Here is an 18,000-nt window from a genome sequence, read left to right as displayed (position 1 = left end):
AAACATGCAAATTGATTGACAGAATCTGAAAAAGAAATGCCTATGTAGCTATAGCACCAGCAATTCGAGACTCGATTAAATACCAAATCGATGTATGAACAGTTCGTACTTTGCTTATCGCAAATCTGGATGACCAAGAACAAAGAAGCAATCCATGATAGCCAATTTGGTCATTGCGGGGAAAGAATCGCACAGTGCTAACCACACTGCAGCTACTGCACTTTCGCAAAATGGATTTACTGTTATTAAATTTCTAATGCCGTCAAGACACGGCAATAGTGTGCGGATTGAACTAATAATTGGGTAATTAAACAAGAACGCGTAAGGCGAAAGCTTCCTCTGATTCCTCTCTGGTCTCCCCTGAGTCCTGACCCTTCTGCTACCGGATCAGATTCAGACCGCCCTGACACTCGTTGGATTACCAGAAAGTTGCCGCATTTGCTGACAAGAAGATCTCTGAAATGCCTTTTTTGCTGGTAAAAATGTTCTCTGCACGAGCGATCGACAGCACGGTGATGTGCACCCTGCATCTCCTTATCATCGTCGACTTTTCATTTTTGTTCTTCAGGTTATAGCATCCTGCATCCTGCTCTTTTCGATTTGAAGAATGGGAAATGGGGCTTGTCTTGAGCTTTTGTTGCTTGTTCATCTAAACAAACTTCCCGTCAAAATCACATCATCTTAGCAGACTTGTGGTTGAACTAAAGAAAATATGATTTGGTATGCACGTGAAAATCCTGAAAAAAATGGTAGGACTAGTTGCTTGGATAGGAAATTACAATCGGTTAAAAAAAAGAAAATAAGATTGACAAACATTACTCTGGGTTTGCTAATTAGCGCACGTGTATTATCAGTGCACATTTATTTTCCTTTCCAATAGCACTTTCATACGAAACTTTCTTCTCAAATCATTTTTAAGGCCTCAAAACTTTTATCTTGGATTACAAAATTTTCAACTTAAAATTTGAAAACTTTTATTAAAAAGTGCATGTGCAAACGCACCTGCACAAAATAGCAATTTCGGCATTACTCTCAACCTGAACAGTACAAATATACAATGATCATCCCATTTACCAGAAGGAAAGGAAAAAGATTGTACTGTCTCGTCACTAGATAGTTATAAATGAGTGGGTATCTTAATGATTCTGTGATCACTGTTTCATATATATAAGGTTTTTTGTTAAATTAGGAGTAAAAAATGTGACCATTCATTGTTCCATTCCTTAAAAATGAGATTGTTTAGGACACTTAAATTTGTGTAATTTGCTTGTAAACATTAAAAAAGTATCATAGCTAAAAAGACACCTTACAAATTACCAATTTGCTTGAGGATACTTTCGGCTCAATTAAAATAAAAAAATTCTTTAGACAATAATACCCATTGAGCCATAGGCTTCTTACGTGGTATTGGAGTGAAAACTTAGAAACTATACAAGTCTAAAGTATCCTAAGTACATTGCTAGCATACATCATATTCCAACTTTACTCTAGCCTCATGTTTGAAACTTTTGGCTCTTAGAGCATTCTTATCTTTTTAAAAAAATTCTTCAATTGAGTCTCAAGTGTCATATAGCAAAATTTGTAAAAAAAAAAAAAACCCTAAACACTATCAGTGCTCTTGCAACGTGGCAATTCTTACCGAAGAGGAAAAAATAAAAGAAAAGGAGTAATTTTTTACTTTGGGCCACTTTTTATTACCGGTGTTTCGCTTTGGACCACCCTTCAACAAATGTTTTCAATTTGGACCGGTTAAGTTTACCATTGTGTCACTTTGGACTACCCTCAACTCTCTTATTTATCTACATCCAATTTGTCATATGTTAAAGAAACGGTCTAAATACAGCTAAAGAGGTTTATTGACAAATAGGATCTGGCGTACTCGAGGTCGTTCATATGCTTGAGAAGAGAATCGGGGTGGTCCAAAGTGAAACAAATGTAATATTACTCAGTCTAATGTGAAAATGTTAGTTGAAGGGTGACCCAAAGTGAAATACCGGTAATAAAAGGTGACCCAAAGTGAAATTTCCTCAAAGAAAAATAACCATTTCTAATTGAACGGTCAATTCTTACCGATTCATGGTTCGATTAACCATGAATCGGTTAACCGAACGGTCCAAAACACTGAGCCAACTGCCAACCAAGGCAAAACGGGCCAGTCAACGGACACGTCACCCGGTCAGCGCCATCGAGCTCACGCCGCGCGTCTCCTCTCCTCCTCATGCCGAGGAGACGACGAGCACGAGATCTCTCTCTCTCTCTCTCTAGCTCCACCTCCTGATCCACCCGAACCCTAGAATCCACTGCGACGAGCAGCTGAGGAAGAGGAGGAGGAGGAGGAGGCGTTCTCCTGGGAGGGGACCCCGTCCCGCCCGTTTCCGCCATGGCGGCGGCGGCGGCTTCGTCCTCCTCCTCGCCGTGGGCGGGGCGGATGGCGGCGGCGTTCGGGGCGCCGTTCCTGTGGCTCGTCTGCCTGATCTACTTCATCCAGGTTCCGCTTCCCCCTCCCCCTCTCCGCGCCCACCATTTCCTGCGACGCGATTGATCCCCGATTCTTTTGGAACGCTCTCCGTTCGTTCGATCGTTCGTTAGATAAGAGTTACGCGGCTTCCTGGGAGGAGTGACGACAGCTGTCCGAAAACCTCGCGTTTGGATCCATCAGCAAACGCGGAGCGGAGGCGAGATGCCAGACGAGTTTGAGATCGACATGTGGTAGTGTGGTACATCCGTGTGCAAGAGGCCGAACTGGTCGCTGTCTGTATAGAGATCGAGGAGTGCTTATAGGAATTTGGGTTCGGATGATTACATGGTCCTTTTGCTTCCTTCGCTTTTGTAAGGCAATCTTGGATTGTTTTTGCCAGGTCAAATCGTGCTCTCTGTGTAGGATGATATTATGGATTGCTTCTTGTGTCTTGGGTTTGCCTAAATAAGTAATTATGTCATTCATTTTAAGAATTGGAGGTCTGATGGCTGCATGAACACATTTTTCTTTTAAATATGAAATCGAAGGTAGTTCATTTGTGATCCGTTGTAAGGATTGGAACTCATTTAGGGCATTAGGAGGGTAGAGTTATTTCTATGATAGATGACTCAATATGTTTCATACTAGATTTAACTGGTTGGTTGGTGTGCAGACTTAGATAGTGAAAGTTTCTCTAAAAAGAGCTTAATGTTGATGGAGAATCTCAGATTTGTGAAACTATGGAATGCTATACGAGTTCAGCTTCGGACTGTAATGTCTGAAAACAGCCTAGTGTGATAATTTCACAATTATAGCAAGGATTGGTGGTATGTCATATGTCTTAGCATGACATGCAATGGGATGGGGACCAAATTTGTTTATTTGTGTTGTGAGCTCATTTGCCATGCTTTGGTGATATGTCAAATGTTAGCATGTTCAATTAGTTGTAAATTCCTTGTCTCAATCAGAACTCTTCAAGATAAACTGTATTTTGTAGTAGAGCTAACTAAATATAAAGAAGGCAGTTTTGGTTTACCGAAGCTTATTTTCGCCATTAGTTGAAAGCTTAACAGAGCACTACACCTTTTACTCTGATAGATTTTAATATTTATTCTGCAATTCTTTAGGGTTTCAGGTCTTTTGTCTGGACAGCTGTCTCGTACCAAATGAAGGACATGATGAAACTGTCACCATCAACATCACAGTTTTTGGTCTTAGTTGCATATTTCCCTTGGAGTATAAAGCCTGTATATGGGTAATGTTACTTCTGTTTGCTTCTGCTGTGAACTGAAATTTAATCATGTTCCCTACAACCTAATTATGTTTTTTTTTGCTACAGAGTAGTTTTTGTAATGTACTGTTTCAAACATCATATGCCTTACACAGTTACACCTTAGTTTCAGAAATCTTACATGTAATTATACTTCTTACAACAACAGAGTTTCCCTGACATGTTTACTGTGGCTTATCTCTATTGCAAGTGATTAAAGTGTAGTTGCTTACAAACAGATGGGTGCTCAATATTTCCTGAGCAAGCAACAATTATTACTTACTGCCTTCGGACAATTTGTCAATTATGACAATTATAAATATTCTTTTGTAGCATAAGAGCTAAACAATTTGTCAATTTTATATTTACTGCCTTCACACAGATTAACACGATTAATTCTAAAGGATGTTTCTGAATAGGGTATATATCAACTAATTTTGGAAATTATTTTACTTTAGTGGAAAATGGATTAATATGTGCACTGCATTTGGAGACCCGACAGTAAATGTGAAAATGCAAAAGGCAGTGCTGCAAGCACTCCAACATCGATGGATATTTTTTTCTGTTGGATCGCTTAGTTTTCCTCATGCATTTATACCCACTCAAATGTTTGCTGCATACTTGCTGTGGAGCTGTGCATTATGGCATTATGTAACAGATAGTCCTGTGTAACATTAAAATCACAGGTCTTAGAAATTTCTTCTATGTTGAATTGCACGGCTTGTCGGCTTCTGAGCACTGGCTGCCCATTACTGTAAAACATCTATATGCGTTTGTGTATAACTATAATGAGTTTCAGATTGTACTGTACAAAATCCAGATACTCGTTACTTACGGATGAGTCTCCTCTGACTACGTCAGAGGGACTTTGTCACTGACATATGGGACCCACAAAGGTTGGGCCCACACGTTAGTGACCCACGTCAAGTCAGAGGAGCGCGATCCGTTACTTACACATGCATCTTTGTGCCTGCAGGATTTTGTCAGACTGTATTCCCATCAAGCAGAGGAAGCGTACGCCCTATTTGATCATTTCTAGCTGTCTATCTCTATTTCCGTGGCTAATCCTTGGGATGTCAGAACCTTTGAGGAGCTCAAGCAATTTTCTTACTGCTTTGCTGATAGTACAGAACTTGGGATCTGCCATGGCAGATGTTGTTATAGATGCAATGATTGCAGAAGCAGTTCGATCAGCTGGGTGAGTATCTTAGTGTAATATTTTCACTGGTTAGCAACTACTATATGATTACAGATTATCTGAACTCAAAACTTGACTATATTTTTCCAGGCCAGAATTTGCTGGTGATCTCCAGTCACTATCTTGGTCATCAATGGCAGTAGGGGGGATTTTTGGGAGCTTATTGGGGGGATATGCACTGTCCAATCTCCCGATACATGTTATTTATATTATTTTCTCGGCGCTTCCATTGTTTCAACTAATTTCCTGCATATTTGTTGAGGAATCTCCAAAAGGATTTGAGAGTAGAATGGATAATGCTGCACCTAAACATGTCGAGGATCAAACTATTGATGCTTCTCCCGGAAAAAGCTCTAGTGAATCATATAAATATGAAGATACTAGAAGGCGAAAAGGAGCTAGGAGAAATAATAAAAGGAAATCATTGTCCAAACGACCTGAGGACCATGACAAGAACAAGTCAACTAACTTAAGGCCATACTTGTCTCTGAAATCAGCATTCTTCAGTTTATGCACAGCATTCAAACAACCAACTATTTTACGGTAACTAATCATGTTATGATTTCATTTCCTCTTATGTTTACCCCTGTCACTGAAGAGACTAATTGATATCTTCTTTTTACCTGCCAGACCTATGGCGTGGTTTTTCTTTTCGAATGTAGCAATTCCAAATATCTCAACAGTCATGTTCTACTATCAAACAGAGGTCCTACATTTGGAGGCATCCTTTCTGGGGACTGCACGTGTAATTGGGTGGTTCAGTCTAATGCTTGGCACATATATCTACAACCGCTATTTTAAACACAAGAAACTCAGGAATATTCTCATGTAAGTTATTTTTTATATAAATGCAAAACCATATGCATTACTGGCACGTGTTAGGAAGTTGAAATGTTGACATATATATGCTTAGTGTACTCACTGAGAATTGCTATTGGATAACTTGCTAAGTTTATCGAAGGAAGAATTACCAACCTCCTCCCTAAAATCTGATACCCTCTTTGTTTGCTTTCTCCAAACAATGGGCTGTTTTGGATTAGTGCCAAAAACGTGCCCTACCAATACTTTGGTAGTTTGAACAGTGTATCTGGTGATTTTGGTTTGAAGCCAAATCATTGGCATTGCCAATGCCCAATTTGATATTTTCTATATTCTACTCAATGCTTGGTTCTAAATTGGCCTCAAACCAAATACAACTCTACCCTACCAAAAAATTGGTAGTACCAAAACTTGCCTAGGTTTTGGCACTACCAACATTTTGGTAGGGTATTGAACCAAACAAGCCCAATGTGCACCTTAAATAACCCCAGGAGAGAGAAGTGTTTAAGGTGCACTAAACATATGAAAACAGAATGCATGCTGGATTATTTCCATTTGCGTGAGCATCAGAATTCACGAGGGATACATTACGCTATTGTCAGTTACCTTTTGTTCTGTGCTTTGGCCCAGTTAACAACTACGTGAGCACATGCTGTATGATCTTTTATCCTGTTACAAAATGCATATATAATTCTTTATGAGCCATTAGCTACAATACAAATATGTTTTTACTTACTTAAAGCCTTCATATTTATTACTTTTAACATTTGCTGTTCTTATCCCCCAGGTTTGCGCATGTTGGTCTTGCCATAATTGGCGTACTGGACATTCTTTTGGTGTTGCGGTTACATGTTCACTATGGAATTACAGACAAATACATGGTCTTGTGGGGTTCTGCTTTGGCTGATGCAATTAACCAGTTCAAGTATATACTTTGGCCTCCATTTTTTTAATCACAATATCTATTGCTTAATTGATAACAAGCCCTTGCAGTGTTTTGAGAACCAGTTGTAGATAGGTTTCTGCTATTTGACTTGGGTCTCATTGTGCTTTGGTTAGGCACCATTCTGAAACTAGCCTATTTCCACAATATCTGGATAAGAAATTACATAACCTTAATAATATTCAGATGAACATATTAGTAAAATGGCAGGTCATGAACTTCATATGACTAACTGTGACCTCATCATTAATTGTCCTCCATCTGTGCATTTTACTTCAAATTGAGAAAAATGCTCTTTATTATCTAGTAAGATCACACCTATTACCATAAATAGTTAGTACTGGTTTAGTCACATCGAAATATTGTTGTTTTATTACCAAGTCAACACTAAAACAAACATGTGAAATTAATCTTTCAATTTAGGGCTTGTGATACAATTATGGGCATCACTATTGGTGTTTACCGTTTGTTGTCTTCAGTTTTGTAAATTACAATCTCATCTGACTCTCTTTATTTCCTTCTGTTATTCTTGTGCCCCTCCTTTTATGAAAAATATAAATCAGAATACAATTTCTGAAAAGAATATTCTCATTTGTCAGGATGATGCCGTTCCTCATCCTCTCTGGGCAGCTTTGCCCTCCTGGAATCGAGGGAACACTGTTCGCTCTGTTCATGTCCATCAACAACTTTGGCTCGACTTTAGGCTCATTCTTGGGAGCGGCTCTGGCGTCAGCTTTAAGCATCTCATCAGCACAATTCGACAATCTGGCGCTCGGCTTAGGTGTACAGCTGATTGGCACTCTCCTACCGGTTGGATTTTTGTTTCTGATACCAAAGGAAGTTACAGGGCTAACGTCATAGGAAGAGAGATACACATACCTGACCATCATTTTCTTTTTTCCGGATTGGTTTGCAGTCCTAAGTGCTGGAGTAATTCAGAACAGAAAAATTAAAGGTAGCATGATGAAGGTACTAAGGTAGTCAATTCTGTTGAAAGATGTATACATGAATACACTAGAGTGAGGAAGAATACAAATAGACAGTAGATGGTAGGCATTGCCAAGAGTTGAGCAAAGGTTATGTACCTGCGTAATGTACTACAGTGGAAGTGACATTTTTTCCCCGGAGAAATTGACATTACTGACATTGGAATCTCTCTCGTGCTTTTGTTTTCTTTGCCCTCTAGCGGATGAACCTCCTAACTTTTCTTTTGTGCGATACTACTGTTTATTGGAACCTCATGTGTCAAACTACTGAAAACAGACGCTATTTTTTGTTTATTGATAGGGCTTCATATCATAGAAACAGGATGGAAACAGGGGCTGATAAGAAATGAACATTGCATCATGAAAAAAGTACAGAAGTATGTATGACAATTTGAGACACTGCTATTTTCCCTACTCCCGATCACAACTCATCCAGGCCCGGATCACTTGCATTCATTTCGTTAAGAAGTTTACAGCATATCAGAATGCAACACAAGTACACAACGGCCCGAATCACTTGCATTGCATTTCGTTAAGTCTGCAGCATATCAGAACGCAAGACAAGTACATAGCCGCTGTTTCGCCTTCCCATCTTCCAAGGTTCAATCTTTGTAACCTCCTAAAAAGTCCCAATCGTTACAAAGAATGTAACCTAGATGTTGCCCTACTCTGAAGTCTGAAAAATGGGGTTTCCTATGAAGATGAGACTTTTCAGCATAAACAGGAGCTAAAGTTCACCGGTGACTTGGAAGAATGTTTCAGCCTTGGCAAAGGCTTGTACCCCCTCAGCTTGAAGTGAAACTTTCTTAGTATTTCTCTTCAGACTCACAGCCATCTCTTCGCCTTTGCAGCTGAATTCACCGGGGGTGGTGTCTTGGCACCTCTTTTATCGCTACCTGCAAACCAAACAAATTGTTCTTCAGTAAGAACTGAGGATCATCATTCATCACACAAAACCTCCTTTGTTTTAACAGGGGGCAGAAGGATCTAAAGTAAAACAAATCAGATGGGTCTTTTGTTTGACAGAATTTTCCTCTTAAGAATGCAGTTCGGAATGAATAAAATACAGTCTAAAGCATCCATTACGAGCTAACAATATTTTCAGGAAGACACATATAGGCTCAAAGGGTAATGGCAAGAATCACGGATGTTAATGATGTGGCCTTGGGTTGCACTCCGGTATGTCTATCAAGATTCAAGCATTACTATATTTTTGGGAAACGGCAAAGCAAGCAGGTAATAGTGGCATGGGAAGCTAAGGATCGGTCAAGAAAGATTAGAGAATTCACATTGATATTGTTCAGGCCATCTGACCCAGGAGAATGGCAGTGGCTTGTACTCGCTGGCAGCACATGCACTGATTGGGCTATTTTTAGCACCTTCCATCAAATGACAAGACAGCCTTTGTCATCACGATTTTAAGGATTTGAAGCAGAGAAAATTAGAATTTTCTTGGTTCAGAAAAACTTACCTATATCTGACTTCCCTCCTAGAGATGATCTACGTGACATGGTCGATGGTGGTGGTGGGAGACCTGTTAGTGATTGTCTTCTCCTTAACCTTAAATCAGGTGTAATTGAAGATGGGCCATCATTGTTTGTGCTATTAGCAATTTTAGCAGGAGTTGCTTGTCCTAAATGTTGAACATTCCTGCAACATATTTACAAACAGCAGAGAAAGATTCAACACATACGAAACACTGTATGTTGGTTTGTGATAAGAACATACTGAAGAGCATGCTATACCCACCTTCTTTCAGAGCCATGGATCAATTTTCCTATGCTGCTTTGAATGGATTTTCTTAGATGTGATCCTTTCTTCGTTGCATTACTCGAGGTCATTTTCTCCAATTTGGCAGAAGAAGAAGGTTCATCGGTCTGACCAACTTCCAAGTTCAAGTTCCTTGATCTACAAGGTGTTCTCAGGAGAGTATCCAATCCTGATTGCTTGGACGAAATATAAGCATCAGGGTGTAGTCCACAAAAGGGAACTGTGTCCACTGTAGTAATTATCTTCTCGGTCTCCTCTCTAACTGGATCTTCAGAGGATGTTGCAGACATCTATTTACAATTGGTGAAGAAAGGCAACGGGTCAGTTGCTACAACATTAGACAATATGAAGCTATTGAGATATAAGAGCAAGAGTACCTGCATTACTGATCCTTGGTGCATGATGTGGTGATTGAAGCCATCAATGCTGTCATGAATTGTAGCATGATCTCTGTTCAACTTTGTCACTGAAAGAGGGGACTTTGGTCCCTTTCTGTCAGGTATGCTACCTTTGCCAATACCAGTATTCTCTAGGCTTAACCTACGTGGCCTTGGTGGGGTGCGCTCCGGTACTTGTTTTGCTCTCTCCCTCACCACTGTATTTTCCTTTAGTTTAAATGATGATTTTTCCAGCTCTTTGGCTGCAAGTGCCCTCTTGAGATTTTCTACCTGAAAATAGGTTGTAGATTAGATGTATTTTCTTCTGTTTGTAGAACGAATGAAAAAAAAAGGTCAGATATAAGTATGTGGAACAGTAAAAAATATATATACATTTGTTCCACAAAGATAAATGTAAACATTTTGTTGGGAGAAAACAAACTTCAGTCCAGCATTTCAATCAAAACAATAATTTTACTGCATTACAACTTCTTAATAGGACGATCACATTATATTATTCATTGTAGCAAATCTAGCATTCATGTGCTTAAAGAAACATTTATGTGGTAACAGAAAAAATGTACCTGCTCTTTAAGCTCCCTTATTTCATTGCTTTCTTTGTTTGCATGTGCAGTTCCAAGTTCAACGCAAGAAGCCCTTTGAGCAAATTTCAATGTGCTAAGAGTTTCTACATATGAATCTGCCTCCGGACTTATGTGGGCAAACATTAGCGTCTTCGCGTTTCCCCCTATTGTTGGCGAACAGTTGATCGGTGTTATTGCTGGAACTTGTATTATGATGCTAATAAAGTGTGAGATAATTCAAGATAAAGGCATATACCATCAAGAGGGACGGATCAACATGTTGATCAGTCATATTGGTATCCATAGCTAAAATAATTGGTGCAAACATGTTTAAAGGGAGAAGTATATACCTAATGAACTCTGCAGCAATTGGGTGAGTTTGCTATTTCTGTAGGGAATGTGAGAATTCTTCTGAGCCAAGGCCGTGATAACATCTCCCAGGCAGGAAAGTGACTTGTTAATGTGCTGAGCCTCCTTCAACCTGTCTCCTGTGGCTTCCGACCTATCAACTCTTTCACTTCCTGCAAGATCTACCAAATGCAAACTGCTACGGGTTACATTACCAGACATGTCCTTCCCATTAACATGGACAGTCAAGATACTGCAGAAAAAAAAAGATTAAAATGTCAATTGCAAAAAAAATATTAGAAAGACAGCAAACCAAAAGGATAACTAGCAAAAATATATATGCTGATAAAAACCTATGGGAACGACTGCTTCTATGGTTCATTGCTGTTGGACTGGAAGCCCGGTGCTTTTCACCCAGAAGCATCAAATTGATAACGTCAGAGGGAGACTGCACTGGGCACTTTTTTGCATCTGGAAGGTTCAACAGACCGTTGCTTGAAGTCCTTATATCTAACGTAAAATCAATGTCAGGGACTAACACCAACAAATTTTCGACACAAGTAAAACTCCCTTGTGCACCATAGCAAATTTGATAGTACTAGAAAGAAACTAGCAATAATAGCATAAAGGCATAAAAGGATATTTAGTGCTTGAAGTGTCTTCATTTAAAAGGTCACGAACTTGCTCATTGTATATTTCAACCATCTGTACATGTATATCATACTTTACATCTTCCCTAGAAGTTGATGTCTTGAAGAGATCGTTCAGAGCCATATAACTGATTCCCAAATCTTGAGATGACAACCCACCAGATGGACCACACTAATCATCATATGCACCATAAAAGAACAATTAGATGTGATCAAATAAGTTGTTAGGCAAATAAGGAGCAACTGTACAAAATATGGTTTATTTTATACCATTGTATGAGTTTTTCCAGAACCTGTCTGCCCGTAAGCAAATATGCATACGTTATAGCCATCCATTACCGATCTAATCAAAGATTGTGTCTCCTTATAAACCTCATCTGTAAAAGAAAAACAATATGAAGACAAAACAAACGGATAATGGCCGATACCTCTTTGTACAGTTTACACCCATGTTACCTTGAGTAGTTGTTGGCCCAAAAATTTTGTTGAACTGGAATATCTTACGTGTAGTTTGCGGCTTAAGTGGATCACAGACCATTATTGAGCCATCATTTCCAACATGTTCAATCGAAGAAATTGACTCTGAGTTAATAAGTGGTCTTATCCGGCAGAATACTCGAATATTTCCTGAAAAGGAGTTCCCAGAAATTATTCCAATAATAACATTAATGGCCAAAAATGGACTATACCATGTGATACCTCGCAATTCTTGAAGCAAGTTATACAAGCTTTTGTTTTCTTTCACAGCTTGGTTATAACCAAGAGCTGCTTTGGAAAGCCCTTGTACATTATCACCTGTAAGTTTAAGTTGCATTGTTATTCCACATCATTAATGTTTGATGTCATTTTCTCGGATACCAAAAAATGACTAGGTTCAAAGATTGCACCTAATTTAATGATATCATCTTGAAACTGGGTCTTCAAAGTCCTAAAGTCAATTTTAACCTCTTGAAACATAGACTTCAGCTCCTGCAAAATAAGCCATTTTATTACAATTGGATACAAAAACAGAACACATATAAACCAAGTAAATTACCAAGAGGAAAATAAACCATTAATATCAATCTACAACAGACCTTGTATGGTAATGTGGATTTCAGAAACACAGAATAAAATTCATAATGTAACTGGTAATAATTGATATAAACAAGAAAAATAAATAATCATGAATTGAAATGAAACCTTGAGTGGATGATGGTAACTGTTAAATCTAAATATAATATACATAGCAGCATGATATCTCACCAAAAGTTCAGATTCCTGTGCTTGCAAGAGGCGCCGTCTATTTTCAACCTGTGAATTTGAACTCTACAAGGCACAATTGGTATAATGTATCATAATTATGTACAGGTTGACTACCTGACTGCTCAGTAATACTTGGAATGACTGAACATGCAAACTCAGAAGGAAAAAATGATTTTATATTATACATCAAGGCCTTAAAATTGCTTCAAGACTTTAAAATAAGAATGCTACCAAATTTTCCTTAAATATTTTCTTACATTTATTGATCAATACAACACAACTAGAAGTGTCCATATGGCATATGCTATCAGTGTTTTAGAAAGATCATAATCATGTTTGCAAATTGTCTAAATCCGATTTTCTTTAAAAAAATAATTACCCTACCACATATGCGACAATGACAACACAACTAGAAGTGTACATATGGCATATGCTATCAGTATTTTAGAAAGATCATAATAATATTTGCAAATTGTCTAAATCTGATTTCCTTAAAAAAAATAATTACCCTACCACAAGCCTTATGAATGATAGGCCCTATTACGGCATAACCAGTTTTTTAGACCCTGTCAGTTCTAGAACAAATTCAGGAAATCTTGAGACAAGGGTTTGAATCGAAGAAAAGAACTTATTTCAGCAGACAAAGTGTCATGAAAATTAGTACACCCTCTGCTACGAAAGTATTTGTCAAGGAAAATCTGTGCATATGATTTTCATATCCAATCTAAATAATTAAAAGGTATTAACATTCGGAGTTCTAAAATTTTACATGACCAGGAGTATTATGTCTACTAGTGAATTTCTTAGAATTTAGTATGAATTTATTCCGTTCTTGGATTTAGTAAGTACTAGAATTTATTCTGCATCTCAATTGTGAAGTGTGTTAGTAAGCCTAATATAGCTTGTGAATAAAATGCAAAATAGCTCATAACTTTTTAACACAATGACCAAAAGATAAAAAATATACAATATGTCAAGCTAAGAGAATGCATCACTACTTAAATGCAGAATTTTGTTCTTCGCTTACAACTGCTAACATAACCAAAACCAGCTCCTACTTTTAGTCTTTTACTAATAAATGCAAAGTTGATTGAAATTCCCAATAAATAATTGCAAAAACGGTACCTCAATAGGTGGACATGATTCATTTTTAACTGTAACACCTTCTGGAGAAAAGAGTTGAAGAAGAGGTTTGAACTGCATTAAAAAGCATCATTTCTGCTATAGTTAGTGCTGACTGAAATATTACTCAAATTCAGAAAGTACCTATTAACATTGACAAATAGATGAATAAGCTACTAGTCCAACCAAAATGGTCATAGTTTATTGCGCAAAATGCACAAATTTAACAGAATAAACAAGAAAAACCCGGTAGTACCTTGGTGCAAAAGTCAGATAATATAAAATGTGACAGATCAGATATGCCAACTTCAGCTTTTTACCATATGTTACACTTCCTAAATATTATCATTCAGCACAGTGAAACTAAACAAAAAATTTTAGTGGTCAACATATTGAACAGCACAACAAGGTGACCCTAGTTATTATCTCTAAAGGGTGTATTGCATCCATGCATGTACAGAATACAAAGTAAAGTGGGATATCTGTTAGTGGTAGTATAGAGGAACAACACAGTGATAATTAGAGATATAAACAAGTTATGATTAAATTATGCAATATAATTGATCATCTATGGAAGGCAGGGTTACACATCACATATATGTGAAACTGTACACTTGATGAAGAAGAATACAAGATGCATGGAAACAAATAGGATGGTACAGATTTAATTGAGATGGTGATTAGGGAATAGAAAAATATTTGGTACAACAACCATCTGAATAGACATGGACTTATGATTGACAAAAAAAGTTTCCAATGCTCTGTTGCAAATAATAGCACTTCAACTAATAGGGTAGGACCACAGCTGAAAATTGCTAAAAATCATTTGATCAATCGCTTAGCTTGCATATATGACACAAGGATGGTTGAAAGCACTGCAAAGATGTGCTTATTTTTTTTCTGTTTGAAGCAGAATGTACTCAAATTAATACCAAAAAGTGCCTGAAGATGCCTCAAAAGAGTTCCATGATTAATCACCCCCATGAATTTCTGGTCCAAACTAGATGCTATTTGCAAAGGTGCAATGAGAATGACATAATACTATACTTTAGGTGACAAACGACATCAAGCTTCATCGTTGCAATCATTGTGTAGCATTACCATTTTTGCGGGTGGATAGCTATAACTTGTATTTCTCAAATATCCTATGTTATCATCATATACCAATATTCCATGTTTCAATAGGTCAAATTATTTGACTCACATAACAGTGGAGATAAATGTTGCCAATAGGATAACTTATACATGTTGAAAAACAGTCTAAGCAAAACGAAACCATGGATGAAGTAGTGTTTTAAACATAAAAAGTAGATGGCATTACAGTGTACCTGTTCCTTTTCCAGTTGACGTGATAAAATAGTTCCAACCAACTTATATGGATCCTGGAATAGTGATCAAAACATGTCAAAAACATGGATCATGATTTAAACAGTACAATACATGTAACTGGAATCCTCATATCATTTTTTACTAATAACCTTTTTCAGAGAATCATTGTCCAAATTTTCTTTACAACTTATCATGCAGTCCAAAATAACCTTCTGAAGTCTTTCCATTGCCTCTGAAAATGCACAATAGATAGCTAGTTACATTGTTGATGATGATATCAATGCAAAGAAGTTATTATGTACATGTAAAAAAAAGCAGGCAATAAAAGTTATACATAAACTGTATCATGTGTTCCAAGAGAAATGCATCACAAACCTTGACAATTAGGACCCACATTTTGATTTGGTTGTCTCTCGGTATCAGTCTCTACCAAATCTAGACGTTTTGGGGTGGAAGAAGATCCGGAACAAACATATTCAGACTGAACATGACTTGCAGAACGTGTTGCAAGAGGTGATTTCAAGTGCTTGAGGTGCCCATAACTTCCTCCCCGTTGCCTCCACTCATGATAAGACTTCAAGGAAATGACACAATCGACAATCTTGCCTACTGACCCAGCATCAATATTGTCCTGCAGAAGCAACACAATTTTCTGGGTGATTACACATCCCACCATCAGGATTAAATTGCTAAGCATAGTTAAGTAGCAACCTTTTCCAAATCAGAGGCCTCAAAGCATGGAAGCTTCAGCTCTTGAACAGCAACCAAGAAGTTCCGGATGTTCTCAAAATACTGGAAAGCCGTCGATGGCTGGCTATCACAGGAGGCATTAGCCACGACCTTTGGCACAGCGCCTGGTTGTATTTTGTTAATTGCCTTGCATAGGACTATGCCATTCCTTACAGCGGCAACAAATTCTTGCTCCGATGGGCACCGGGAGAGGCCGAAGGGCCCTATCACGCTCTCAAGCCAGGTTGCAGCCTGGTGCCGTCTCAATGCTTGCAGAAATCAAAGAAACTACAATCAGCCAACGAATTTAACGAAAACTAAACCAGCCAGCATTAGAACAGCAAAGAAATTTTGCGTGCTACATTCTATTAACATTATTTACAGTACTATATTATTCTGGAGACAAGGATGGGATCCATGTGGCTATTGCTTATAGAAATTTATCTACGGATCATTGGGATTGAAACAGCACGAGACAGCTTGGAGAATCACTGAGAACTAGCTCTCTAAACGCATTCCTTGCAGAAACCACGGTCCAAGCAGAAGAACTAGCTCTCATAATAGCAAGACTATCGCGATTTAACCAATAGAAGCAAAAGCTATGCATCATATCGCGTAAGATTGATTCGGGGCCTCCGCATAGAAGCGCCCAAAAACGATCACGAAGTGGAACCCCAGCGCGAGATTCTCGCAAGCACTCCACCTAAGTTAGCAGAAATGCCCCCACCAAAAAAAGACCAAGAGCTTTTGCCCCCCACAAACCCGCCTAAACTCTAAAACCCCAAGCAGCAGAGCAACCCGCAAGCAAGCAAGCAAACCATGGAACCCTCGACGAGAACGCCATGAGAGCGATCGATCCACCGATCGAAGAACCCCCTCGATCGGTATCGGGCCCGTGGGAGAAGAGATCTTACCAGCCTCCTCCGCCTTCCGCGACGCGAGGCGGCCGTCGCGGAACGACACCCTCCGCGGCTCCGCCGCCATGCCTCCCCTTCTCCCGCGCTCTCAACCCCCGCCCTCGTTCGCCACGAGCCGCCGCCGCGGCGCCCTCGCGACGCCCTGGGGCTTCTGGAAGCTTCGATTGGGAGGAGGAGGAGGAGAGGGAAGCGAGACGGGGAAGGGGATTGGTTTGAATTCGAAATGTGGGGTGGGTAGGGGGGTGGGGCCCGGTCTCCGAGGCGGTCCGAGATCTCGACACGGATCGGACGGACACGCTCGCCCCGCTGGGTGGGTGGTCGGTGCGCGTGCGGTGCGGCGCGGCGGGTGGGGAGTTCGAGGCTCACGCTTACACGTGGGGCCCGCGGGTGGTGGGGCCCAGTTGTCATCGGCTGCTGCGCGAAGCAGGGCCGACAGCGTCAGGTGCTCCGTCGCGACTGCATAGGCACGGCTTAACAGCTCTATATACCGACCGACGGCCGACGAGACGGCAGCTCCGCAACGATTGAACACTGTTGCTTAGCTTTGCTTTGCTTTTGATTTGGGATATTAGGAGAAACGGGAATGCTAGGGGACGGGATACCATCCCCTAATAGGATAGCTCCTACCCACACGTGATTTTTATCCATACACTCACTTGTCGCCGTCGTCGTCCCCCCGCCGCTGCCGCGCCCGTCCCCCGTCGCCTCCTCCTCCGCCGCCGCCGCCGCCACCGCCGCCGTCGCCGCGCCCATCCCCCGTCGACGCCGCCGCTACGCCCATCCCCCACTGCCGCCGTTGTTGTCCCCCGCCCCCGCTGCCGCCACGCCCATCCCCCACCACCGCCGCGCCCGTCCCCCGCTACCGCTGTCGTCGCCGTCCTCGTCTACAAGGGACGGCTGCTGGGGGTGACCGCGCGTGTCGGGGTGCTCCTCCCCTAACGGGATGCCCAACTATATCTAGTAGGAATCACATGATACCTGGTAGGTATCATCCGATACCTCGCAAGTATCACGTGATACATGATAAAAATCGTTTGATACCTCGCGAGTATCATGTGATACGTGGTAGAAATCGTCTGATACATGACAGGTATCGCATGATACCTCGTGAGTATCACGCGATACGTGGTTGAGATCATCTGATACCTGACAGGTTTCACATGATACCTCGCGAGTATCACGCGATACGTGGTAGAAAATCACATGATACCTGATAAGTATCACATGATACTTGCAGGTATCACTTGAAACGTGT

At 40.1% G+C, this 18,000-nt stretch overlaps 2 protein-coding genes across 3 annotated transcripts; one reads left to right on the top strand and one right to left on the bottom strand.

Moving 5' to 3' along the window:
• The first annotated feature begins 2,171 nt into the window (after positions 1-2,171).
• Positions 2,172-7,843, top strand: LOC127771530 (probable folate-biopterin transporter 4). Its single transcript, XM_052297452.1, has 7 exons — positions 2,172-2,488; positions 3,586-3,713; positions 4,705-4,926; positions 5,017-5,469; positions 5,557-5,754; positions 6,533-6,670; positions 7,288-7,843. The coding sequence occupies exons 1-7, from the start codon at positions 2,381-2,383 to the stop codon at positions 7,547-7,549; spliced, it is 1,509 nt and encodes a 502-aa protein (XP_052153412.1). The 5' UTR covers positions 2,172-2,380; the 3' UTR covers positions 7,550-7,843.
• Positions 7,844-7,993: 150 nt separating this feature from the next.
• On the bottom strand, positions 7,994-16,939 carry LOC127771512 (kinesin-like protein KIN-14A). 2 transcript variants are annotated; one of them, XM_052297436.1, is made up of 20 exons: positions 16,743-16,939; positions 15,811-16,097; positions 15,475-15,730; positions 15,249-15,331; positions 15,099-15,152; positions 13,774-13,845; positions 12,649-12,711; positions 12,291-12,372; positions 12,103-12,198; positions 11,860-12,030; positions 11,674-11,780; positions 11,397-11,575; positions 11,107-11,268; positions 10,756-11,006; positions 10,406-10,569; positions 9,822-10,112; positions 9,424-9,734; positions 9,146-9,324; positions 8,964-9,053; positions 7,994-8,570 (listed from the first exon to the last, which is right to left on the bottom strand). In XM_052297436.1, the coding sequence occupies exons 1-20, from the start codon at positions 16,810-16,812 to the stop codon at positions 8,500-8,502; spliced, it is 3,039 nt and encodes a 1,012-aa protein (XP_052153396.1). In that variant the 5' UTR covers positions 16,813-16,939; the 3' UTR covers positions 7,994-8,499. The 2 variants fall into 2 exon arrangements, with proteins under 2 accessions (XP_052153396.1, XP_052153403.1); XM_052297443.1 differs by lacking the exon at positions 8,964-9,053 and having other exon boundaries at positions 7,995-8,570; positions 16,743-16,938.
• Between the last annotated feature and the right edge of the window lie 1,061 nt (positions 16,940-18,000).

This window comes from Oryza glaberrima, chromosome 1, assembly GCF_000147395.1.
Source record: "Oryza glaberrima chromosome 1, OglaRS2, whole genome shotgun sequence".
NCBI lineage: Eukaryota > Viridiplantae > Streptophyta > Magnoliopsida > Poales > Poaceae > Oryza > Oryza glaberrima.
The sequence above is the reverse complement of the archived record's forward strand: the minus strand, read 5'-3'. Positions and strand labels throughout refer to the sequence as shown.

Bases quoted from the DNA above. Each gene is read 5' to 3' on its own strand.
- LOC127771512 (XM_052297436.1), bottom strand. From the start codon at position 16,812: ATGGCGGCGGAGCCGCGGAGGGTGTCGTTCCGCGACGGCCGCCTCGCG. The intron at 12,712-13,773 runs GTACCGTTTTTG...TGTGCCTTGTAG, and splicing joins AATCATGTCCACCTATTGAG to AGTTCAAATTCACAGGTTGA. The intron at 11,781-11,859 runs GTAACATGGGTG...TTTCTTTTACAG, and splicing joins TGGGCCAACAACTACTCAAG to ATGAGGTTTATAAGGAGACA.
- LOC127771530 (XM_052297452.1), top strand. From the start codon at position 2,381: ATGGCGGCGGCGGCGGCTTCGTCCTCCTCCTCGCCGTGGGCGGGGCGG. The intron at 5,755-6,532 runs GTAAGTTATTTT...CTTATCCCCCAG, and splicing joins AAACTCAGGAATATTCTCAT to GTTTGCGCATGTTGGTCTTG. The intron at 6,671-7,287 runs GTATATACTTTG...CTCATTTGTCAG, and splicing joins GATGCAATTAACCAGTTCAA to GATGATGCCGTTCCTCATCC.